General features: G+C 44.1%; 1 protein-coding gene across 1 annotated transcript in view; it reads left to right on the forward strand.

The window, feature by feature from the left end:
- Nucleotides 1–25,879, forward strand: part of CENPI (centromere protein I) — a 2,543,587-nt gene that overhangs the window by 2,386,602 nt on the left and 131,106 nt on the right. The window contains exon 17 of the mRNA XM_044057225.1: nt 19,871–19,919. Within this exon, the coding sequence (XP_043913160.1) occupies nt 19,871–19,919 (49 nt within the window). The remainder of the gene's footprint in view (nt 1–19,870; nt 19,920–25,879) is intronic.

Raw genomic sequence — 25,879 nt, forward strand, 5'->3', positions numbered from 1 at the left:
TCTACGTGATTATATGCTTGCAATATTCTGTTTAAACAGCCTGAACTACATTTTGTATGGTTCTACGTGATTATATGCTTGTAATATTCTGTTTAAACAGCCTGAACTACATTTTGTACAGTTCTACGTGATTATATGCTTGTAATATTCTGTTTAAACAGCCTGAACTACATTTTTGTATGGTTCTACGTGATTATATGCTTGTAATATTCTGTTTAAACAGCCTGAACTACATTTTTGTATGGTTCTACGTGATTATATGCTTGTAATATTCTGTTTAAACAGCCTGAACTACATTTTTGTATGGTTCTACGTGATTATATGCTTGTAATATTCTGTTTAAACAGCCTGAACTACATTTTTGTATGGTTCTACGTGATTATATGCTTGTAATATTCTGTTTAAACAGCCTGAACTACATTTTGTACAGTTCTACGTGATTATATGCTTGTAATATTCTGTTTAAACAGCCTGAACTACATTTTTGTATGGTTCTACGTGATTATATGCTTGCAATATTCTGTTTAAACAGCCTGAACTACATTTTTGTATGGTTCTACGTGATTATATGCTTGTAATATTCTGTTTAAACAGCCTGATCTACGTTTTGTACAGTTCTACGTGATTACATGCTTGTAATATTCTGTTTAATTACAGTACCTTTGATACTAAACTAAATATCTTGTTTCTACTATTTTTCTCTCTTTTCCCCCTAAAACAATCCCAGCTGTCCAGTCTGAGTTCACTGCCCTAGGACACAGAAATTAACAACCGGAAGAACAAGGACCCTGTCCAAACCCCCTTCAGTCTTCACAGTTGAGTAACCTATCCCTGTACTTTCTCAGTAAAGGGAGCATGAACGTATGTGTCTAAACTATGGCGGCCAGTATAGCCTATAACTTATTATTAGATGTGAGAGTGTTCAATCTCGCCTTTGTTCTTACACATGGGTTCGGAGCCGATCCTCGGCTCCGTGCCGGCCGACTGCAAGCTCTGCATCGAGAAGAAGCTCGAGGACATCTAATACCCACAATCCCCCTCTGCCTTTACCTCAGATCTAGTTTGCCGCTGCTGCATACGCATCGTTGGAGACTAGCTCGAGGCTGTACAGATAAGATTTTTATCTATTCTGTTTAAATTTCAGAGTATTTTATCTAGTTACTTAAAGTATAAGAGTAGGTGTGTGAGTCATTAGGAATTCTCGATAATTAGAATAGTTAACTTAGTTAACTTTCGAGTTTAGAGTTTTTCGGGGCCTACCCCTCTTTGGACTTGTGACTAGATACTTGTTATAGTCTTGCCTTTAGGCAGTTCACGGATTTGACAATTTTGACTAAAAGCTTGTTTTAGTTAGTATCAAACAGACTCTTATTACCGGATTTGACACTTTTACTGGATTGGACTTTTTACTGGACTGGACTGTCTTTTCATTTCTCAATATGTCTGAAAAGATGAAATCTGGCTTTAAACGTTGTCAGTGTGGCCAAAAAATGTCGGTCACAGACAACCACAGTTCCTGTGTCTACTGTCTTGGCCCTCTCCACTTACAAGAGGACTGCTCTATTTGTCACTCTTTTAGTGGGAGGGTCATGACAGATAGGCGAGGAAACTGATGGATAGAGGATTGCTGAAACCCTCTTTCCAGGAGGCTCTGGATGCTTCAGACCAGGCATCCAAGTTCGAAGCGCCGGAGCCAAAGTCATCGGCTCCGAGCTCTTCGAGTCTAGTTAGATCACCGGTTCCACAGACTTCGGGCCGAGTGTTCAACTGTTGGCAGTTCGAGCCTCGAGTCTTGGAACCGGTGACGGAGCTCACTCCACCGACTCTGCTGAGGTCGGCGCCGTCTTCGATCCCTTCGACTCGTTCTTCTAGAGCCCTTTCCGACACCGACGTGGACCGTGTGGTGCTGAAACTTATGGAGCATACGGCCCTGTCCAAGCTTATTTCGGTCTCCTCTCAGTTGATGTCGAGACTTGAAGGCCTGCCACTATCTCCATCTGTTCCTCTTCCGAGACCTGTTCAGTCTTCGGAGCCGGAAGAAACTGACCTGATGATTGTGGAGCCCTCGGTGCCAGAACCGTCTTTTTCTCGGTCGGCACCGTTTACCTCGACTCCATCCGATCCGGCACCGGAGTCTCGGGCCAAGATCTGTCCTTGGTTCGGGACCGAGTCGGACCGATGTTTCGTTCGACTCTCCTCTCGGGCCTCGCACGGATCGATTCGGTTCCGTCCTCGGGTCGGTGCCTTCGGCTCCTGTTTCGGGATTCTTCCCATTTCTTCGAACCGGGAGATACCTCGACTCGGGACCCGGGGCCTTCGACCTCATGAGGAAGGTGTTGTCTACTCAGACAACCACATCAGCAGGTACAGCTTCTCCTCCCGCAAAGGACCAAGTTATCCTCCTCTGCACCCACGGCCACGCCCAAGCGTCGGGCACCAGTGTCTCAGCCACCCCTGGAGGGTGCCCCTCTTCCTCGGAGGCTTCTTCGGATGCTCCCACGAAGAAGTTCCTAGGAAAAGACTGTGTAAGAGGAGACACTTGGATTCTCCACAAGAATCCTTGACATCTGATACTGACTTAGATGAGTCAGAAGGGTCCCCTAAGTCACCTTCAGAGGATGTCTCTTTGCTGACATCTTGGAGATCCTTAAACAGAGAGGTGACTGGCAAGCCCTCCCCTTCTGAGGATGAGTCAGTTTTGCTGAAGGCATTTGGTGCCCGCCCTTCCTCCTCCTGGGTCACTCCGCCTTTGATGAGTTAATGGAATTAATTGCTCAAGGGCATGGGAGACTCCTGACACGGTGGAACCTGTCCCTAGGAAGCCAAATAAGTACATCACGGCACCACAGGACAAAGCTTACCTTACCAAAGGAGTTCCGTAGACGCCATGGTGGCAGCGCCACGAAAAGGAGATGTCGGAGTCTTCCTCATCTGTCCATCCGCCTAACAAAGATTCTAGGACCATGGACAGATACGGAAGCGCATTTTCAGTTCAGCGGCTTTCTATGCTCCCTGAAGTATTTGACCCATTTTACACGCTTACAGAGGGATCTAGTCAAAGAGTTGGGAGATACCCTCCAGGGTGCTACAGATGCCGCTGTCTCAGAGAAAGTTACAGCGCATCTCAACACCCTTACGCCCATTGTGAACTTCGTCCATGAGGCTGATATCCTATGCAGCCAAGGATCGAGTAGGGCAGCGGCTTCAGCGATTGCTCTTCGTAGGCAATCCTGGATGCGCTTATGTTCGCTTATGGAAGCCTTCAAGTCTTCCTTTACTAACGCCCCATTTGATGGAGCCACACTTTTGGCCCTAAAGTAAAGGAGACCCTTACCCGGTGTGAACAGGAGGGAAAGACTCTGTCTGCTGTCGGAGTCCGCTTTTTCCACCCTTCCAGACCGCACCCCAAAGGGCAACGTGGTGGGAAAATGTGGTTTCAAAACCCCAAGGGTCTTTTCCAAACACACAGGGTGATGCCCTCTAGAGGCAGAGGGGGGCAGAGGTGGAAGACGCCGCCTGGCGGCAGAGGGGTCCGAAAACCAAGGTGACAGGGATAACCTCCTGGCAAACCTTTTCAGCACTCCTGAGAGGAGGCCCGACTGTCCTGCTCTGGAGGCAGTCGGGGTCGCTTAGCTTTATACCCTCAGGCCTGGCAAAACCTTTCTTCAGACAATTGGGTAAAAGCATTGTTACCAGAGGTTACAAAATCCCGCTTCTATCCACCCCCATTCCAAAGAGAAACTCCCAGATGTACCACCCCATCTGCGAGACCCAGCAGCTACAGAAATTTCAAAGCTGCTAGAAAAAGAGTCATCCAACCAGTCCCAGCGGACCAAATAGGATTCGAACTTACTCAAGGTTCTTTTTAGTTCCAAAGAAAACAGGGGACTGGAGGCCAATTCTTGACCTAAGTCATCTCAACACCTTTGTCAAGAAGGAAAAGTTCAATGGTCACGCTTCAATCGATCCTTCCATTCTTACGGAAGGACGACTGGATGTGCTCAATAGATCTGAAGGACGATACTACCACATCAAAATGGCCAGGGCGCCCAGAGATCACTTGCGCTTCGGCTGGGAGCCAGTCACTATCAGTTTCGAGCCCTGCCCTTTGGTCTGACCACAGCCCCCAGGGTCTTCACCAAATGCATGGCAGTGGTAGCGCCTCATCTGAGGCGCCTAGGATTCCAGGTGTTTCCGTGATCTGGACGACTGGCTCCTGTCTGCCACCACCAGGCGCCAACTGATACATGCCAGGGATTACTCCTACAACTTTGTACACACCTTGGCATTTCAGTAAATTTAGAAATCTTTGCTACAGCCATCACAGCATATCTTATTCATAGGAGCGAATTAGATACGCCAGTTAGTTCTAAAACTTCCGACAGAAAGAATAGTAGCACTTCAATTCAACATTTCCTTCTGCTATCGTCCAGAAAATCCCCAGCAAAAATTGTTCTGAAAGTTCTGGGTCTCATGGCAGCTTCTCTCATAGCAATACCATTGGGAAGACTGCACATGAGAGTGCTACAATGGCTTCTATTTGCACAATGGTCATTCCAACAACTTCCACTGACTCACGAAATATTGATAACGAAAACATGCAAATCACACCTAAGGTGGTGGTTACAGACTTGCAACCTATCCGCGGAAGACCATTTGTGCTACCCACACCGTCAGCAACGATAACCACGGACGCTTCCCTGATAGGGTGGGGGGGCATCTTTCAGGGACAGACAGTCCAAGGCGAATGGACCAATCTGGAGTACAATCTGCACATCAATGTTCTGGAGTTGAGGGCAGTGTTCTTGGCGTTGCAACACTTTGCTCCCCTTCTTCCTCCAGGGACCATTGCAGTTCAGACAGACAACATGTCAGTAGTCTGGTACATAAACAAGCAAGGGGGAACCAGGTCTTACCAACTATGCAGAGAGGCCATGAGAATTTGGCAATGGGCAGAGTCCACCGTCGCTTTCTGATCGCAACGCACATCCCGGGTCATCCATCGTCATAGCCGACAGGCTGAGCAGGGCAATACTATTGCCTCACGAGTGGTCCTCAAACAGTCAGTTGCGGAAAGGATTTTTTCGCAAATGGGGCCAGCCTACCTGCGATCTGTTTATGCTCCAATGAACGCCAAATGCAGGAGCTACTTTGCCCTATTACCCTCCAGGGAAGTCCCCAGGGACGCTGGTGCACGATTGGCCCCGGTCTCCTATATGCTTTTTCTCCATTTCCCTGATTGCAAAGTTTCTACAGAAAGCAAACAACCTTCAGAGGACTATAATTCTCATTGCTGCTTCTGGCCTCGTCAAATTTGGTTTCCCTTTCTATTGCATCACCGCATTCGGGGACCTTGGATGCTGGACCCAGAGCCAGATCTACTGACTCATTCGTCAGGAGTTCCTCACCCATCTCTGGAATCTCTCCATCTAGCAGCTTGGCTGCTCCCTTTTAGCCAGGTCAATTCCCCTTACATCGGGCGGTTCAGGATATTTTGGTAGCTTCTCATAAAGTTTCCACTACAAAGACTTACACCAGTAAATGGAAATGTTTTGTCTTCTGGGCGGAGTCACATCAGTTGGACCCTGTTACAGCTCCGTTAAACAAGGTTTTAGAATTCCTGACTGAATTATTTCATGAAGGAGCTTCCCCGGCTACTTTAAGAGTACAGTTAGCTGCCATTTCTAACTATCATATAGAAGAATGTGGTGCGCCTATTATGGCTCACAGACTTTGTAAAGCCTTTTTAAAAGGTTCCTTTCATATCAGACCACCAGTCAGAAGTCCGACGTCACCGTGGAATTTAAATTTGTTGCTTTCTAAATTAATGTTGCCACCCTTTGAACCAGCTTCAAGTTGCACGTTGAAATTTTTATCATGGAAAACATTATTTCTAGTGGCCATTACATCTGCTAGACGAGTGTCTGAGCTTCAGGCCCTTTCGGTCAAACATCCTTATTTAATATTTCATTCTGACAGAGTATCCCTACGCACTAATCCATCCTTTCTTCCCAAAGTTTGTTCCTCTAGTAATATCAATCAGTCCATTGAATTACCCACCTTCTTTAAAACCACTCTAATAAATTGGAGTATATGTTGCACAAACTAGACGTCCATAGACAACTCAGATTTTATTTGGATAGAACAAAAGATCACAGGAAATCTGATCAACTATTTGTAGCTTTTGCTGACAGCAGAAAGGGTCTTGCAGTTACAAAACGAACTCTTTCTAAATGGCTAACTGACTGTATCACATATGTTTATGAAGCCTCTGACCAAACTTTATCTGCAAAACCCAGAGGACATTCTACCAGGTCAGTGTCTACATCTTTGGCTCACGCAGCTCGCTTACCTTTAGACACTATTTGTGCGGATGCTACTTGGGCTAAACCACATACATTTATCTCTCATTACAAAGTGGATAGGGTTTCTAGGGATAGGGCAACCTTTGGTTCCACTGTGCTCAAGAACGTTCTCCCTTGAGTTCCTCAGGATCATGGAGCTAGGGACGCTACCCATGTGTAAGAACAAAGGCGAGATTGAACACTCTCACATAAAGAAGTTATGTCCTTACCATAACGTTCCATGTGGAGTGTTCATCTCGCCTTGGTTATTACACTCCCACCCTTCCCACCCTTAGGAAGAACGTTCGATTTGGTGCCTGGTCTGGAGTATTCTCCTTCTGCTGTTGCAGTAGTACTGTTACTATCATACTCAAGGTATGTTTGTATATATGTATATTATGTATATAGTGGCATGTGTGCGTGCGTATGTCTGGTTTGCTTGCAAACTAGATCTGAGGTAAAGGCAGAGGGGGATTGTGGGTATTAGATGTCCTCGAGCTTCTTCTCGATGCAGAGCTTGCAGTCGGCCGGCACGGAGCCGAGGATCGGCTCCGAACCCATGTGTAATAACCAAGGCGAGATGAACACTCCACATGGAATGTTATGGTAAGGACATAACTTCTTTATCTAGGTGGTTATAAAGTGCTAGCCAGGAAAACCAGCAGCTTTACTCCCTCCCCACTCTGTAACCAGTCTAATCTACCTTTTCCACCATTTAAAGACACTCGGAACCACTACTCCTTTTCTTGCATTAAGAACCTAAACTCCCTCCTTTTTTACCCTGCTTACAATAAATTAATTTGGGCCACCAGGGGGCAGACTTGTCCCTTCCAGGCCTTGAAGCCTTCTCCTGACCTGTACTACACCTTTGCTATGTACTGTTTATCCATAGACTTGCTATTAAACTGTAGCCCATAACATCTATTTATTTTTATGATTAGCTCTCACACACCCTCCAAATAGCTCTATTATTTACTCTTTTAACTTTATTCCAGTATTTAGGGTTACCTACCTACTGAAATCCCTGCTTCAACTGATTGTTCTTTTCGGCTCCTTATCTCACATGTCTCTACCTGCTCCGTTCTCCCTGCGGGCTCACTCCGCTCCCCTACCCCCAATTCTCACCCACCCCTACTGCTCCTAAGCTTATACATCCTCACCACACCCTCTTCCTCTCCAGTCCAATCACAGTAGTCATCTTGTTGACATTCTGCATGCCTCTCTCTAATCACCCTGAGTATAACTCCTCCCCTTTGAAGAACACCAGTAAGCTTATTAGTCACTAGGCAAATACGACCGTTCCAAATCCAGCTAAGGCTCCTAATCATTGTCTTTCTCCTACGTTCTCTAACAGCAGCCTGCCTGCTAACCTCATATGAACAGTCAAAATATTTGCAGCTGAACTTCCCTAATGCACAAACAAGTACTATACCTCTAATTAACTCCCCAGAACACATAAATATAACATCTCTACTTAGCTATTTACCTGCTAAATATCACAGACTGACCTATATCAAATACAACTATCTTCTTCTTCTTCTTTCAGCTTTTCCCAGTTAGGGGTCACCACAGCGGATCACCATCCGCTCATGATTGGCAGTGGAGTTTTACGGTGTTGAGTTGCCAGCCCAGCACCCAACCTTCCACAGAAGGCACACACACACGCACTCACGCCTAGGGCCAATTTAGTGTGTCCAATCCACCTGCAGCATGCCTTTGGGATGTGGGAGGAAAACGGAGCACCCGGAGGAAACCCACGCGACCACAGGGAGGACATGCAGACTCCACACAGAAGGCACCCCAGCCGAGGATCGAATCGGAGAACCTCTTGCTGTGAGGCAGCAACGCTAACTGCTGCACCACCGTGGCCGCCCATCAAATACAACTATCTAAAAAACCTCTTCACCATTACTTTAACCTCCACAAGCCCTTAAACTATTACACCTCTCCTTACTAGATGGGGACATTCATCCTAACCCAGGACCAGGGCAAAAAACAAGCACAGAACCACAAATACATGTTCCCTCTACCCCAAATATCCCATCTAAATCTCCCAACTCACTCTATATAGCTCACCTCAATATTCGCAGCATAAATAATAAAATTGCCCACCTCCATGCTCTCTTGGATGTTCATTCCTTTGATATACGTTGTTTAACAGAAACATGGCTAAAACCCACTACACAAGATGTTGAAATTATTCCATCTGGGTATAACATCTTGAGACAAGACCACAAAGTAAAAAAAGGAGGGGGTGTTGCTATCCTCTATAAAGAAGGGCTACAAATATCCGTACTAGATCTTGGTTCCTCTTCTGTAAACAGTGCAGAAATAATTAGCACCAGACTTCAACTTAATCACAGCAAATCCCTAAATATAATATGTATTTACTTGCCCCCTGGTAACATCATCACCACTCTGGAAGGTATCCTTTCTGAACTCTCCACAAAAATTCCTCAAGAGACAATAATTCTTGGAGACTTTAATATAGACTGGAAGGACTGCTTTACTGAATCACCAACCTCCCATATTAACCTTAATGGCTTCTCACAAACAATTAACTCCCCAACCAGAATTAATAAACCCAATAACAAAGAATCCATCCTAGACTGGGTTCTAATAAATAATCACCAACAACTCTATAATGTAGGGACCCTCCTTGATAATGTAAGTGACCATTCTCTCACTTACATAATCAGGCAAAGGTCGAGCTCACACAACCCAACCATATATAAAACAATAAGAAGCAACAGAAACTTTAACCCCAATAACTTCCAAGCTGAACTAAAAGAATGTGATTGGTCACCTATAAAATACCTCCCACTTGACGAAGCAACAAACTACTTTAACTCAAAATTCTTAACAGTCCTTAACCACCACGCACCAAAGCGTTCCATCAGAATTAAATCTAAATGCACCCCATGGCTTACCAAGAAAACCAGGCAGAAAATTCAACAGAGAAATAAAGTTTGGGCACTATGGTGACAACTAAAATCCCCGTAGACCAACAACATTTCAGGCAAAAAAGAAATGAGACTAAGAAAGCTTTACTCGAAGATAAAAAAAAAACTTTTACTTCCACCTCCAACAGACCAACCAAAATAATCCACAAAAGTTCTGGGCTAGCATAAACAGACTACTTCAACCAGGCCAATCCGCAACACCACCCCCTATAGGATCAAATTCTGACAATCCAAAGCAAATTGCTAATGCTTTTAATACCTTCGTCAGAGACCATCCAAACACTTGCTAATCAACTAACAGCCGATAGCTCTGCCCTTCCAACCAGTACTACTAACTCTCTCCCAACTCTAAACCTGCAACCTGCCCCAACTTCCTTCATCTGCAACCTCTTAAGTAAACTAAAACCTACTACCCCTCAGCTGACCAGCTTACCTGCTGAATACCTGCAAAAGGCAGCTAGAGTCATAGCTTATCCTGTATCATTGCTGATAAATAGAACCATACAAGAAAGCACTATTCCCACCATCTGGAAAATCTCCTACATTATTCCCCTACATAAGAGTGGAAACTCCAGAGAATATGCTAACTATCGTCCCATAGCTCTACTTTCCCCATTAGCTAAAATAATGGAAAAGTGCATCCACAGACAGTTACTAGACCACCTACTCCAGAACAATTTACTGGCCAAGTCTCAACATGGCTTCAGGCCTTTACACAGTACAATAACTGCACTCCTATCCTTCACTGACAGCATCAATAAAAAACATAACAACAATCTTCTCTCTTCAGCACTTTTCATTGACATTTCAAAAGCATTCGACATGGTCAACCACCACTTACTTCTCAATATTCTAAAATCCTTCTCTCTGGACACAAAGACTATAAAATGGTTCCAGTCCTACCTTGATAATAGACAGCAGGCAGTGCTATGGGACAACAACCTCTCATCCCATCTTCCAGTTACCTTAGGTGTTCCTCAGGGCTCTATATTGGATCCCCTCCTTTTCTCAATATTTATCAATGACCTCAATCTAGTTATTCCTTTAACTAACTGTGTACAATACGCAGATAATTCGACAATAATCTGCTCAGCTAAATCTCAATCCCAACTACAGACTCTAACTCAGACAATGTTCAATAAAACAGAAAATTGGTTTCTACAATGCTGCCGCCTCTTGAATCCCCCAAAAAACAAACTCTTCATCTTCACCCCTACCCGTAAATCACTCTGTTAACTTTTCAGTCTTATCCAATAATGGTACACTCATATCTCCCGATCCAACAACTAAACTTCTAGGGGTAACATTGATAACAACCTGAACTTTGAAACCCTTATCAACAATACCATAAAAACTGTCAACAGGAAACTAGGCTCCTTCTATAGGATAAAACCCTTGCTCTCCCCACTAGCCAGAACCACTATTGCCTATTCCCACCTTATCTCCACACTTCTCTATGCTTCTTCCATATATACTAACTTGTCAAAAAAATAACCTTAACAAGCTAGCCAATGCTTACAATAGCATTGCCAGATTTGCTACTGCTTCCTCCTTTAGGACTCATACTGCCATAATCTGAAACAATTAGGCTGGTTAGAGCTTCTGAATCTGATTCACGTTAAACAACTCACCATTGCGCACAAAACCCTTTTCCAACCTACCAATACCCCAATACTTGCTAGTCTCATTACTCAATATAAGAACCTTTCAACTTTACGCTCATCTAATAAACTACTTGTATCAACATGTAAATCTAATAACATGGCAGGAGATGCTCTGTTCTCAAATGCAGTTGGAAAGTATTGGAACTAACTCCCCCATGAACTTACATCATTGTCTTCATTTACACTTTTTAAGCACAATCTGAAACTCTATCTTAAAACCCATTGGTTATGTCCCTGTACAAATCCAGACTAATCTCATACTATATCCCAAATACCCTCTCTTAAGACCTAATTCCTGCTCTATCTGTGTTATTTAGATCAAGGCCTATCCTTGGCAAAAACATGTCTTATCCTAATAGAGATAATTTAAAATACCTAGTTAAATTCTTCTGCATATAATTCTAAGTAGACGTGTCCAACCTGCAGCCCTCAGAGCTCTTCCATGCGGCCCTCAACCTCTAACTGCAACATCGATGTACGCATGCCCCAAAACACTTTTTTTGTTTTGTGTTTTTCGCTCCCGTGACCTGTAATGCTAATGTCGGGGTGCACATGCGCCAAAGCACCCTTCTAGTTTTGTTTTTGAGCCAAAAAATGGTCAGTGTGTTTACGCCATTATTTTGCGCCGAACAATCGGTGTGTGTGTGTTTGTGTGTGTTCTCGCTGAAGAGGGACTCGTATATGGATTTGCCACTGTTGCCTTTGAAAGGGACAGCAATTAACTGTGTTAATAGGTAAGTACGGAGTGAGTGAGTGCATGCATGAAAGCAGAATTGTGTGCGTGAAAGTAGAAGTGTGTGTGTGTGTGTGTGTATGTGTGTGCATGACAGAGAGAGACGCATGCATAAAGAGGCTAACAAGGATCAGTCTACCTACTGAGCACAAATAAGTTAGCTCACAAATATATCATACATTAAGAGTACACTTTCATTAAATTGCGGCTTTCCTGACAGGTAGAGTGTTGTATTGAACATGAACTCATACCTCTTAACTGTATGGATTTTCAAAGAATGTCTGGATTTTTGCCTCATCTTCCAGTTTGTCTTTGGCTTAGGAAATAAAAGTAGTCATCCAAGATAATGCAGTTCCAAGGAGTAAGAATGAGACAGCAGCCTAGGGTTAATGGGTCAGTAGTGGACTGACTATGTGGGACTGTAGCATATAAAGTTGTATTGTTTTTTCAGACAAACAAAAAAGCACCTAGTACTGTTTTATCATTGGTGGGTTCTAAGCAGTGGTAGATTGGACAACAGTAAGCATAGCTTTGGCGGATCATCAATACTGGCAAATCAAGTGGGCACAATGTCACTTTTTAAATGTTGGGGATTTTAGTGTGTGTGAGTGCTTATGTGTTGGGAGTGCTGCAACAGTAGATGATTATTAAAGACAGAGACTTATGGACTGTGGAGAATATGTTTCTTTGTTTCAAAACCTAACACTTGGGTACGCATGCCAGAAGTAGATTTTTTAAGACATAGCTTCTTGCCATTTACAGTGGATGGATATTTACATTTAATGGACAATGTATTAGCGTGGGCCTGTGGGGTTCTGAAGGATGCCAAGTCTACCACTGCCAATGTCTTGTAAAGTGACCTGGAAATGGATACTGGGATGTTACTGAAAAAATATAGTAAGTGGGCTTAGACATATAGTTTAATTAAACAAAGTGTACTTTCAATTTACAGGCCATAATTTAATTTATTTCAGGTAGTCCAGATACTGGTAGATTGTATACCATTAGACTTAATTAGGGAGAGCTGTCATTCTGGGGAAACAAGCAGCCCTAGTTTCAGTAAAAGCTATGTGGTTGTTCGCAGGTAGGAAGTTGCAGGATGTTGATGCAATGTGTTTTATTTATTATTTTTAATGCATTTGTCATTTCAAAGCATGGATTTCTTTGATGCAAAAGAAGGCAGGACTGAATGAGCCATATAATGTTTAACTGACAATAATGGGATAGAAAGATTATAAGTGATGCATAATGTTTGCAGCTACAGTTGTTTCATTGGTGTCTGTGATGCATAACTATTTTTGGGCCTGTGTCCCACTTTTATTTTTTGCTTTGTGCAGATTTCTTGTTCTAAGGTTGAGAGGTATGGTTCCATACTAAATCAGAAGTTGTATTTACCTTGGAAGACTTTTCGGCATAATTATGAAAAACAGAGCCTTTTAATATCTCTGCTTATTTCCAATATAAACTGCCATGTAATCTTGCAAATAACCTTCTTATTAAGCTACTTTACTTCTTTTGGAATTGACAAGTATGATTCATCTGTTCGGACATAAGCATAGAGTAATAATGTGACTGATTTCTTGCAGCAGTCTGTGGTTTACATAACCACAATAACTCTTCTGTGTTTCTGGGTGTGTAATCAGTTTAACAGTATGTTTTCCAAAAATAAATAAATATATAATAAATAAATAATCCTCTCTACACTTTGAGCTATTGACAAAGTCTAGGAATTTTTTTTTTTCAAAAGCGGCATTACAGCTCAGTAAACTGTCAGTCTGTGAGTAACTTCTGCACAAATTAAAATGTCTGAATGTCAAATGGCTTTAAATTGGAGGGAAGTTTATTTTTATTTATTTTATTTTACATTTATTTACTGGGAAAGTCCGACTGGACACAGGTCCATTTTCAGCAGAGGCCCGGGGAGAAAAGCTCCAAAAATAACACAAAACAATATAATACAATACAGAGAGAAAGACAGCAAATTATGGATGTAGTACTCATATAATATGGCAGGGATTACATCTCGTAACAGTGAGAATCATTATGGTACAGAATAAACTTAAAAACTTTTTTTTTTACAGTTATAATTACAGCAAGGCAAATATCAATGAGTTAAGTTTTTAGGAGAAAGCTGTTTGTACATAGCTGAAGCTCTGAAACAATCTTTTGGTATGGATTAACCTGGGGATTGGCACAAGTTATATGTTTACACCAGTATGTAGCATTATAGTTTATGGTTTTCTTATTGATTTACTTTTTGCCGAGCAGTTGTTTGTTGATTTATTGATGGTCCTTTTGGTGGTGGGAAATTGCATGGATGAATCCATCTCTATTATGATTTTTTTTTCAGATATTTTGACTTCCAGACAATTTCATTCAGTGAGTGGGTGTCATGTGATTACTGAGGTTGCCTATTTTACAAGTAGGGGCTTTGTGTGTGTGTGTGTGTGTGTGTGTGTGTGTGTGTGTGTGTGTGTGTGTGTGTGTGTGTGTGTGTGTGTGTGTGTAAGAGAGAGAGAGAGACTTAATATGTATACTGAATATAATTTTGCAAATGAAATTCTTAGTTAAACTTCTTGGGCAACTAGACTTGAGTAACCAATATTAGATCTTAGACATCCAACTGGAAAAGGTTAGTATGTGGATTTTCCATCTGGTTTGATGAAGGCTATGCTACTTACCCAAGGACTACATTTATGGCTATCCATCCAGCCATCGTGTTGCTGAACTACATTGTTTAATAATGAGAGGAGCTTTTTACAGAAGTTGAAGGTTTTTGTGTCAAGAACCTGTCCATAAAAAGTGGCTTGTTTATGTTGCAGTGAAGGCTGTGGTCTTTGTAGTGAGCGTTTTAAGTATAACCAGTATTTCTGAGGTAAAGGAAGTCTCTTAAGGCAGGATCTTTCTTAGCCTGGAAAGCAAGCCAGTGATGAAATTTATAGGGGCCAGTGAGAGACAGAGGAAAGCAAGAAGCTTTTTAGTCTGTTTGGATAACTAAGTGAATTTAGTCCTTTGACCTTTTTTGTCAGAAATGGTGTAGTCTTTCTTTTGGCAGGGTGTTTTGCTGAGGCACATGCCAAAAGGGGCATTGCACTCAATAATGGCTCTTGTAAAGGAAGAATACAAGGATGTTATGACCTCCTTGTCCCTGGATGAGATACCCTTACTAATGAAGTGAGCCATGTAAAAAGCTTTCCTTACAATGGAGACAACGTGGTGGTCAAAAGTAAGGTTTCTATCAACCCGGGTGCCCAAGTACCATACGACTTATTGCGTGCTTACAACATTGTTATTATTGTGATAATTTGTGGGGACATCACTCTCCTCAAAGGGGGGATAATGATGCATTTTTTGGCATTTAGCTTGAGGCCATATTTCTGGCACCAGTTATTTGTTTGGGAGAGACCCTCTTGTAGCTTATTCAGAATTGTTTTATTAAGTCAGTAATGTGAATTCTTTACTTTATTGCAAATTTGTTGGGTTATTTTTGTGGATTATAGTATTGTAGGACTGTTGATGTTGACATTTTACGTAGATGGACTGCTGGAATGGTTTTCCCAGTGAGAAATGCTAGTGCTGTAGTGAATATCTGTTTATTTGTAAAGGGAAAAAAAAAAAAAATATATATATATATATATATATATATATATATATATATTAACTAAGATGTTAGAGTTAACTGTTAAATTAGAAAATCAGAATTAGAATGAGAATTAGAATTTAGGGAAAATATTAGGCATTTATTACATTTATTCATTGTTCAAATGCACCTACAGTACAGCCAGGAGGTCGACTGTGGTCTTCCAGAGCAACGAAAGAGTTAACTATATGATATATTTTATATGCGGCCCCAAGACCATTTCTGTTCACTCAATGCGGCCCAAGCAAGCCAAAAGGTTGGACACCCCTAAAGCATCCTACCAAAGGCAGGCAACAAGTATTGTTTAAACTGTGAGCATTGCTGAACTGTTGAAACTTGTATGTATTTTTTTAACAATTACTTTCTAGTTACTAATGAAGTCTTGTACATAAAGTCTAAAATATCTTATCTAATGCTTGTAACATGTTTTTTGTATAAACTGTGAAGATTCCTGAACTGTTTAAAATTTGTAGTATTTAACTGTATAACAACTAGTACCTGTATGTTAGTAGTCTAGTAATCTCTTGGAGCTTATCTCCCCTGGGACTCTACTGAAAATGGACATAAATCCAGTTAGACTATCCCGGTCAACAAATGTAAAATAAATAAAATAAATAAATTCTTGTAAAACACTCGTATGCTGCCATCTAGTGTCCAATTTAAAAAAATAAAGTTTAGCTGCCGTCAATTTTAAAACTGGTGCCAGGGAGACTGAATCATTCAGACCTGGATATTTTGTGGCTTCTAAAATTAATTGCCAGTACAGCTCCATGTATTCTAATCTAGTCTCCCATGGACCCCCCTCATTTGTCTGTGGGGGACTACTTCCAAAACAAACAAACAAAAAAAATAGCTTCATGACAAACGGTAGCATTACAATTTTTAGTGTTAATATCATAGCCATGCTCATACATCCTAGCCCTTAATATTCGTTCACTTTTTCCTGTATTGAATGATGAACATTTATTGCATAGTGCTATGTAGACCACCCCATTGGTATTACAGTTTGCAAAGCTATTACTATTAATGCGTTTGTTTCAGTCTTTCAAATAAATGCTCTCACCAGTTTTCAAAAAATGACATTGTGGGCAGCCACCACATTTGTATGTTCCTACCGTACCCCCTTTAGTATTTAACTTCTTATTGTTTTCTAACAAGTTCTTTATATTCGCTCCTTTCCTATAAGTGAACTTAAAGGGTTTGGTAAAAATAAATTCTAAATCGGAGATACTAGAAAATCGATCCCACTCTCCTTGTGTAATATCCCCAATAATGAATGCATCACCATGATAGTCTGTTACAAAGGCTCCTTCATAGTTGTTCAGGGAGATCAAACCATTCCTGTCATTAGCTGAAACCCCATTTCCTTTCCCTAATAATGGAGCAAATCTGTTTTTTCTTCCCTCCAAAACCTCATTTTTTATTCCTTCAAGTAAGACATCAGGGTAATCTGAGGGACATCGGAGGAAGTCAGTTGTTTGATGAAAGCCATGTGAAACATTAAGTGTTTTACATTCATGTGGATTTTTGCATTACTTTGTAATAAAATTGTTCATACTACGAGAGAGCGGGTCGTCCTTCATGAGTGCTCACTTCTTTGGTTTTTAAGTGTTTTTGTACTTTGAGCACTTTTCATCTCTGTTTTTGTGGTTTGGGGTCTCTGAATCCTTCAGTAGCGAAACAGATCTTCCTCAAGTGGGGTCATCCTTGCTGCAATCTCTTCACCTTTCCTTTCAACGTGAAATGCAGTGAGTTTTTCACTCTGAAGCCCCCAGAGATGCTCTGATTCATGCTTGGCCCCCGGTCTTCTCTATGCTTATCCTCCTCTTCCCTTAATACCAAAATTCCTTCCGAAAGCTCGCAGGCTTGGCAGCTTAGTTATCGTCATTGCCCTATTCTAGCCTCGCCAAGTCTGATTCCCCTTTTGTGGTCTCACCTGGTGGCTCCACCATGGATGTTGGATCCAGTTTCGGATCTCGTTTCTCATCCTTCAGGGATTCCCCATCCAGACCTGGTCAGTCTGAAGCTCACTGCTTGGCTGCTCCAGTTCCCATGATAGTCAGGAGGTCCTGGCTTATCTTCACCTGTCAAAAGGATCCTGGTGGCGGCTCATAAGTCTTCCACCAGAAGGGTCTACTCCAGCATATGTAAATGTTTTTTTCAATCTAGGCTTCACAGCATGCCCTAGATCCCGTCACTGCCCCAGTTTCTATGGTTTTAGAATTTTTGGCAAGGATCTTTCAGCAAGGGGTCAGTTCTTCTACGGTCAAGATCCAATTAGTAGTGATTTCTGATTTTCATGTAGGTAATAACATGGCTTCCTTAGCATCTTATCGAAGGTCACTATTGCCCGTTGGATTTCCCAGTGTATTGCATTGGCATATTCTGCTAGGAGTTTATCCCAGCCAGGTCATGTGAAGGCACATTCCACTAGATCTATGGCTATTTCAGTGGCCTTATGGTCCAGAGTTTCGTTAGATGACATCTGCTGAGCTTCATCACATACCTTCATTATAAGTTGGACATCATATCCAGGAACAGGGCACCCTTTGGCTCTGCCATGGTCCCGGAATATCCTTCCACGAGGGCCTCCCAGGTGTTTAGTAGCTGGAGACTCTGTCCTACAGGTTGAAGACCAAATGAAGACAGCAACTTTGGATAAAGAAGTTATGTACTCACCATAACATTCCATCTGAGTTGTTGCTCTTCATTTGTCTTCAACCATTCCCTCCCTCCTTCCCCCTGCCTTGCATAGACTGTGTGGTGGTCTGGCGAATAGAGTATGTGGTCAACACGAGGGTGTCTCTTCCTCTCCCTTTCTTGCTTATAGAGACATTTAGCATGGGACAAGGTGTTGGGTCGGGTGTGGATGCTAGGTTAGGCAGCAAACTCGATATGAACAGAGGAAGGAGACAGGGCATTATGGGTAGGGGAGGAGCTTGGAGCTCAGATCAGATGCTGGGTATGTGGCCAAGTCGGATCCATGTCGGATCCAGTAAACCACAGGATGAAGACAAAGAGCAACAACTAAGATGGAACGTTATGGTGAGTACATAACTTCTTTTTTGTTCTCAGATTTAAAGTATTTCAAATGTAGTTTTACCTTTAATTTTTAACTAAGTGACATTTTCATTGTTAAAATATAATTATTTTTAAAAGATTTTATGGGTAAATATTTAAATATATTTTTTTGCCATGGTTTAGTCATAACTTTGTATGCCTTTATGATGATGTCATAACAGGTGGGGCATGACTTTTGTAAAATAAAAGCTTCTGCATTTTTGTGGGCCAAGTTTTATCTGATGAAGTCTGGCATTGGTTTTAAGACACAAAGCACTTAATAAAATGTTAGTTTGTTGTGTGCTCTACGACGGTGCAGATTCTGTTTTCTCTGCACTTTATCTTCATACTGTGGAGGTCCTCTTTAGGGTATTTTGCATATGTTTGTGCCACTTATTTATGACTCTCTAGCTTGCACTTCTTGGCAGAACTTGCATCTTAAGTGTCACATGTTTAGAATTTTATATTTATTTTTAATTAAGATTTATTTTGTGTGTTACTTGTCCAAGTGTTGATCAAAAGTGGATATTTTTTGGGAAAGAATAGCTGTCTGTCATAACCTAAGGTGGGTGAGAATGCTGTTAAGTACAGGAGACTAACATTTACAATTATAATTATTTGAAAATGTTTGAAACAGATATAGCCAAGTATTCTACCCACTGTAATGGGGCTTCTGAAGGTTAGCAGATAAGGTGAAGGGCTTATGTACTGGATAATACAGACAGACTTAGTGTTGTTATCCTATGTCAGACTAAAGACACACTGTATCCATGCTTATCCCTGGATATTCAGCATCTGATCCGACTCGGCCGCATATTCAGCATCTGATCCAAGTGCCAAGCTCCTTCCCTACCCATAAATAAATTGGGTGCGAACGCCATTAAGCACAGGAGAGCTACATTTATAATTACAGTTATGTGGAAACGTGTTAAAAGTAAGGGGGCTCTTGTGAACATTTGTGCTGCAACAAATCATCTTAGGAATTTGCTTTATTGCAGGAAGAAAATTTATTTTCTCTGAAGAAGTTTCCTAGTTGAAGTCTTAGACAGAACTATGGGAATCTGACAGTCAACCTTGCCACAAGGACCAGTGGCTTCAAATGAATAGATTGTCCCCTATAAGCATGGAATACCGAGTGTCTATAGTCTGACATAGGACAACAACACTAAGTCTGTCTGTATTACCCAGTACATAAGCCCTTCTCAGACTTTTGTGGTAGTGGAAAACACTTGGTTATGCTTGGTTTTCTTATATTTAATCTGGTGAAACCCACTATATGTTATTACCTGTTATCTGGAAAGCTGGACTCTGAAATGTAAAAGGTATTATACCTAGTTATTTGTTAGTTTGTGAGCAGTGCTTATGCTGAAAATAAAGCTATTAGAAAAACATTTGTATTAGCATATAAAAGCAAACATTTATACAGGTAGATGTGTGCACTGAAACCTGTTTGTATCCACTTCTAGGTATCGTGCAAATCTGGTATCTGCCAAAGAGAGAGAGTTGAACAAAGAGGTAGTTATTCTGAAAGTGCTGACTTCCGTGGCATTGTCACTGTCAATGAATTGTCTGCCTTGGTAGTATCCTCTGATGTCATCAATGAATTGTCTGCCTTGGTAGTATCCTCTGATGTCATCAATGAATTGTCTGACTTGGTAGTATCCTCTGATGTCATCAATGAATTGTGTGCCTTGGTAGTATCCTCTGATGTCATCCATTTAGTTTTGTTTTGCTTTATCTGTGTAGTACTTGAGAAACATGAATTTCACTTTAATTCTAAAACTGATTGATTTCTTTGAAATGTATTCACAAGTTGTAAATAATTTAGTTTGTTTAAAATGAATCCCAGCAGAGTGTGTAGACTTATTCATCCATGGGCGAGCTGTAAATAAATGCTGATGTGTAGGAGAGCACAATGCAAGTTGCTCAGGAAGCAGGGAGAACAAACAAATACAACTAGAGGAACGTGCAGCTGTTTAAGGGAAAGCAGAAAGGCTGTACTGCTGTCTAACCCTTCAGGTGTGCTTCTTTGACAGATCTCATTCAGTGAAAGATATTCCTTGATCAGAAGGTTTGTACCTTGATAAAACCATTGTCCGTGTTTTACTAAGGACTGGAAGATACCCCTTTGATTTAGGAAGTAGGCAAAAACTCTCTTCCCAAACATGTGACTGTAACTAAGATTTTGTTTTCTCCAGGAATCTCTGAAATAGATGATCTGGAGTAGGGACTTCATTTCTCAGCAACCTGTGGGTCTTGGATCTGATATCGGATCCGAGCCGGCAACTTGTAGCATAGCTATGGATCCGAGCTCCTAGCTCCTCCCCTCACCCATAATCCCCTGCCAACCTCCTATGACCTCAGATCTAGTTTGCCGCGCTTGAGTGTGTAGCTAGATTTTAGAGCTCCTAGCGTCTTATCGACAGATAAGTGAATTTTTTCAATTTTTTTTTTGTCAAATTTGTATTTGTAATTTGTGAGAGTGGTTAGGTTCCTGTCTAGTTTAATTTTTTTTTTTTGGTTTCCATCCTCCCCCCGCTGGTCGTTAGTGTGTCTGTGTGTTTGTGTTTGTGGCCTGTGTGCTTGTGTAGCGTACTTTAGTTTTGGGTATGGCAGCGGCCCCAAAACCCATTTTTTCTAAATGCACCGAGTGTGGCCATAAGCTATCTCCGGCTGATGGCCACACTCGGTGTGTTCGGTGCCTTGGGGTTGAACACCTCTCTTCAGGATGTACAATTTGTGCAGCGTTCAACCCCAGGGCACTGAAAGAGTGGAGGTCGAAGCTTGTCCTGGTGGGTCTTTTGCCACCGGATTCGGCTTCGGCCTCTGCTCCTCCCGTGGCACCTCCTCAGCCTGTGGTGGTAGCCACTCCTGTCCCCCTTCCCCCGGCCGGGATTCAAACTCCCACTAAAGCGCCGGAGGACAGAGAGGCCAGGAGGGAGAAACGGAGGGAGAAGCACCACAAGCGGCGGGCGAAGGCCTCCTCTTTGGCCCCCCCGGCTAAGCGGGCTTCTCCCTCCACGGCTTCCAGGTCTCCTCCTCCTCGGCTCCGATCTCCTTGCTTCTCCCCGGGAACCGAGGAGGAGGAGACCCGATCTCCATCGAGGTCATCAAGGCGGCAGTCCAGGCCTGCCTCAGTGGCCTCTTTGAGATCTACATACAGCCTGTCAGATGCAGACTTGGACCAGATGATGCAAAGGTTCATCCAGGCCCAGCTGAAGATGGGAGTGCTCTTGCATCCCCCCCCCCTTCGGGGGGAAGCTCGACCCCTTTCTTTGCTCCGATTGCTCCTTCTCTGACCCACTTTCTGGGTTTGGAGCGTTCAGAGCCGGGCAGCGTCGGAGTCGACAGTACTGGGTACTTCGGATCCGACCCTGCCCTCGAGTTTGTCGGTTCCATAGTCGGATCCAACCTCTCGGAGCTGTGGGCTGAGCTTCGGATCCGAGGGTTTCAGTGTGCCTTCTGCTACGTCCAAGTCGGAGCACACTGGTCCCTCGGATCCGATGGTCTCGGCGCCGGTTCCGATCCCTTCATCGGATCCGAGTGGGAGTCGACTTTCGGAGCCCAGGGAGAGCGGCTCCCCATCGGCCTTCGATGCAGTGGAGAGGGCTCTTTCGAGAGCGTCCAGACCCCCGGCCCTTGCCTCGGCTCCACCCTGCACTCCCTCTCTGCTGGGTCAGGCTTCCATCACCTAGCCACAGGGACAGCCTGCTTTGATGTCCCAGGTTGTTCCATTGGAACAAGATATTTCTGGCTAGACTTCCTCGGACAGCCCCCCGAGAAAGTGCCTTGCAAGCACAAGTGTAAGAGGAGGCTCGTGGACTCCCCCGAGTCCTTAACAGAGGACACGGACTTGGATGAAGGAGAAGTCTCCCCAAGGTCACCCCCGGAGGATGTCTCCTTTGGAGACATCATGGAAATGCTTAGGATCAGAGGTGGGTGGTCTGCCCCCAAGGCTTCCTCTGACGAGTCCGTGTTCCTGGAGGCATTCGAAGCAGGCCCGTCTACCTCTTGGGTGTCCCCTCCGGCCGACCCCCTGGTGGACCTTATTACCACCAGGGCGTGGAAGGAGCCGGACACTGTGGAGCCAGTCCCTAAATGCCCGGACAGGATACTGAGCTGCCCCGCAGACTGGTCCCACTGGAGCAAGGGTCCCCCCATAGATGCCATGTTGATGGCAGCCACGAAGAGGGAACTAGCTCAGGAGAGCCCCTCGGTCCATCCATCGAGCAAGGAGTCCTGCTCAATGGATCACCTTGGGAAGCGGGTTTTTAGTTCATCGACCTTCTCGGTAAGGTCTCTGAACTACATGGCACATGTCATCAGGACAGCAGGATCTTATCAAAGAATACGCTGCTTCCCACCCTGAGTCCATGTCGGCGGAGGACAAGCAGTTGTACTCCACTCGAATGGCCACTCTAAGGTCTATCTCCAATACCTGTATGAGGCTTTTGTCCCACGCTACTGAGGGAGCTTCTAGAGCTAGCGGAGCGGGCCTAGTCATGAGACGTCAGGCCTGGCTCCGGCATTGTGACTTCGCGGACCCCTTTAAGGCGTCCTTTGCGAACACCCCTTTTGATGGTTCTGCCTTGTTTGGCAAGACCATTCACGAAACTCTGGTCCAGAGCGAGGAGGACGGGAAGACGTTGTCTGCCGTCTGAGTCCACTTCTCTGCTCCCCATCGGTCCTTCTCGAAGTACCAAAAGGGACAGAAGAAGATGTGGTTCTGGAAATCGCAACATTCCCAACCTGCTCCAGACAACCAGTCCTTCCGTGGCAGAGGAGGACAGGGAGGATGCCGCCCTAGGGGCAGAGGGGTCCCGAAGAACTTTGGGTCCAGGGAATCCTTCTCTGACTGGCCCACGCAGCAGCCCTGATGGGTTGCCCAACTGCTCTGCTCTGGAGGCAGTCGGGGGACGTTTCTCGAGGCATCTGGTGGCATGGGAGTCCATCACATCAGACCGCTGGGTGCTTCGTATCATATCCAGAGGCTACAAAATTCCAATGTATCATGTCCCCAAACTCAGGAGCCTCCCCGATGTTCCACCCGATCAGAGGGAGGCTGCAGTCGCAGAAATCCAGCGACTGTTAGAAAAAAGAGCCATCCAACCCATCCCCTAAGACCAGCTCGGATTAGGGTTTTACTCCAAGTTCTTTCTGGTGCCAAAAAAGACGGGGGACTTGAGACCAATTCTAGATCTTTCCCTCTTGAACCTGTCGGTAACCAAGGAAAAATTCCGAATGGTCACTCTTCAATCCATTCTCCCCCTCTTACGGGAGAGCGATTGGATGTGCTCTATACACCTCAAGGATGCGTACTACCATATTCTAATGGACAGATGATCCAGGAGGTTTCTCTGCTTCCGGCTAGGAGCCAGTCATTATCAGTTCAGGGTCCTTCCCTTTCACCTCACCACAGCCCCCAGGGTGTTCACCAAAGTTTTAGCAGTGATAGCGGCCCACCTGAGACTCCAGGGAATGCAGGTCTTTCCGTACCTGGACGACTGGCTTCTAACTGCCCCAACAAGGTATCTACTCTGCTCAGCCAGAGATTACTTTCTCCGCCTAGCCCCCCAGTTAGGCATCACAATCAATGCGGACAAATCTTCCCTTGCTCCGACACAAGTAATAGAGTTTATAGGGGCCCGATTAGATACCAGGGATCTACGAGTCTTCCTGACTTCAGAACAACTACAGAATCTGAGATTGCATGTGCGGGCCAATCTACAATCGGAAGTTCCACCGACGGAATTGGTCCTGAGGGCGCTGGGCTCCATGGCGGCTGCAATAGCGCTTCTTCCATGTGCTCGCCTAAATATGAGGGTACTGCAGTGGACCCTCCAAGTGCAATGGTCCTTCCAATCTCTTCCTCTCTGCCACCCTATCTCTATCAGCAAGGCTTGCAGGAGGGCCCTGTTATGGTGGCTTCAATCACCGGACCTTCATATAGGCCGACCCTTCTGCACTCCTCCCCCTCTCGCCACGGTGACCACGGACGCCTCTTGCCTCGGGTGGGGGGGGGCATTACACGGGCAGGACAGTCCAAGGCACGTGGAACGATACAGAGACCTCCTTGCATATCAATGTTCTGGAGATGAGAGCTGTGCTGTTGGCGTTGCAGGCACTTCAGAATCTCCTCCCCGTAGGAACGATTGCAATTCAGTCAGACAACTTGTCTGTTGTTTGGTACATCAACAAACAGGGGGGAACCAGATCCTACCCCTTATGCCGAGAAGCCATGAGAGTGTGGGAATGGGCAATTTCCACCAACCGCTTTCTGATTGCAACGCACATTCCGGGGTGGGCCAACATTCTGGCAGACAAATTCAGCCACACCATTCTTTCCCCCTACGAGTGGTCTCTCAACCCACTAGTAGCGAAGCAGATATTCCCAAAATGGGGACAACCCTGCTGCGATCTCTTTGCCTCTCCCTTAAATACGAAATGCGACAGCTTCTTCGCTCTGATTCCCCCACCAGGGGAAGCCCCGAGAGACGCTCTGGTGCATGCTTGGCCCACCCGGTCTACTCTATGCATACCCTCCTCTACCCCTGATGCTAAAGCTCTTACAGAAAGCCTCGCGATTGGGGAGCAGAATGATCCTCATTGCCCCATTCTGACCTCGGCAAACTTGGTTGCCTTACCTGTGGTCTCATCTAGTGAATCCTCCCTGGATTCTGGATCCCACTCCGGATCTAATCTCCCATCCATCGGAATTACAGACCCCGAATCTGGTCAACCTGAAGCTGACAGCTTGGTTGCTCCAGTTCCACTCTTAGTTAGGACTCCCGGTATCTCTTCACCAGTCAAAGCCATCCTGGTGACAGCACATAAGCCTTCCACCAGGAAAATATACCATAGTAAATGGAGACACTTTTTCGTCTGGGCGGAACATCATAATCTGGATCCCTTCACTGCCCCTCTACCGTCCGTACTGGATTTTCTAACCGGACTCTTTCAGCAAGTAGCTAGTTTTTCGACAGTCAAGGTACAGTTGTCAGCCATCTCCCATTACCATGTGGGTCATGAGACAGGTCCTTTGATGTCAGCTAAATTGTGCAAAACTTTTCTTAAGGGCACCTTTCTACTCAGGCCCCCTATCAAAGAAGCCGTACCCCCTTGGGAGCTTTCTCTAGTCCTTCAAGCCTTGACCGCTTCTCCCTTTGAACCAGCCGCATCGGTCGATCTCAAATATTTGTCCTGGAAAACAGCATTCCTGGTAGCCATCGCTTCAGCCAAGAGAGTTTCGGAACTCCAAGCCCTCTCCGTAAAGCCTCCTTACTTGGTCTTCCATCCGGACAGAGTGCACCTCAGGACCAATCCCTCCTTTCTTCCCAAGGTGGCATCGGAAGTGAATATCAATCAGTCCATCACCTTACCGGTTTTCTTCCCTAAATATCAAAATAAAGGAGAGTACAAGCTGCATTCATTAGATGTATGCAGGCAGCTGCGTTTCTACATTCATAGGACAGCTG

Source organism: Protopterus annectens, chromosome 15.part0 (assembly GCF_019279795.1).
Source record: "Protopterus annectens isolate FY-2018-M chromosome 15.part0, PAN1.0, whole genome shotgun sequence".
In the NCBI taxonomy this organism is placed as follows: Eukaryota; Metazoa; Chordata; order Ceratodontiformes; family Protopteridae; genus Protopterus; species Protopterus annectens.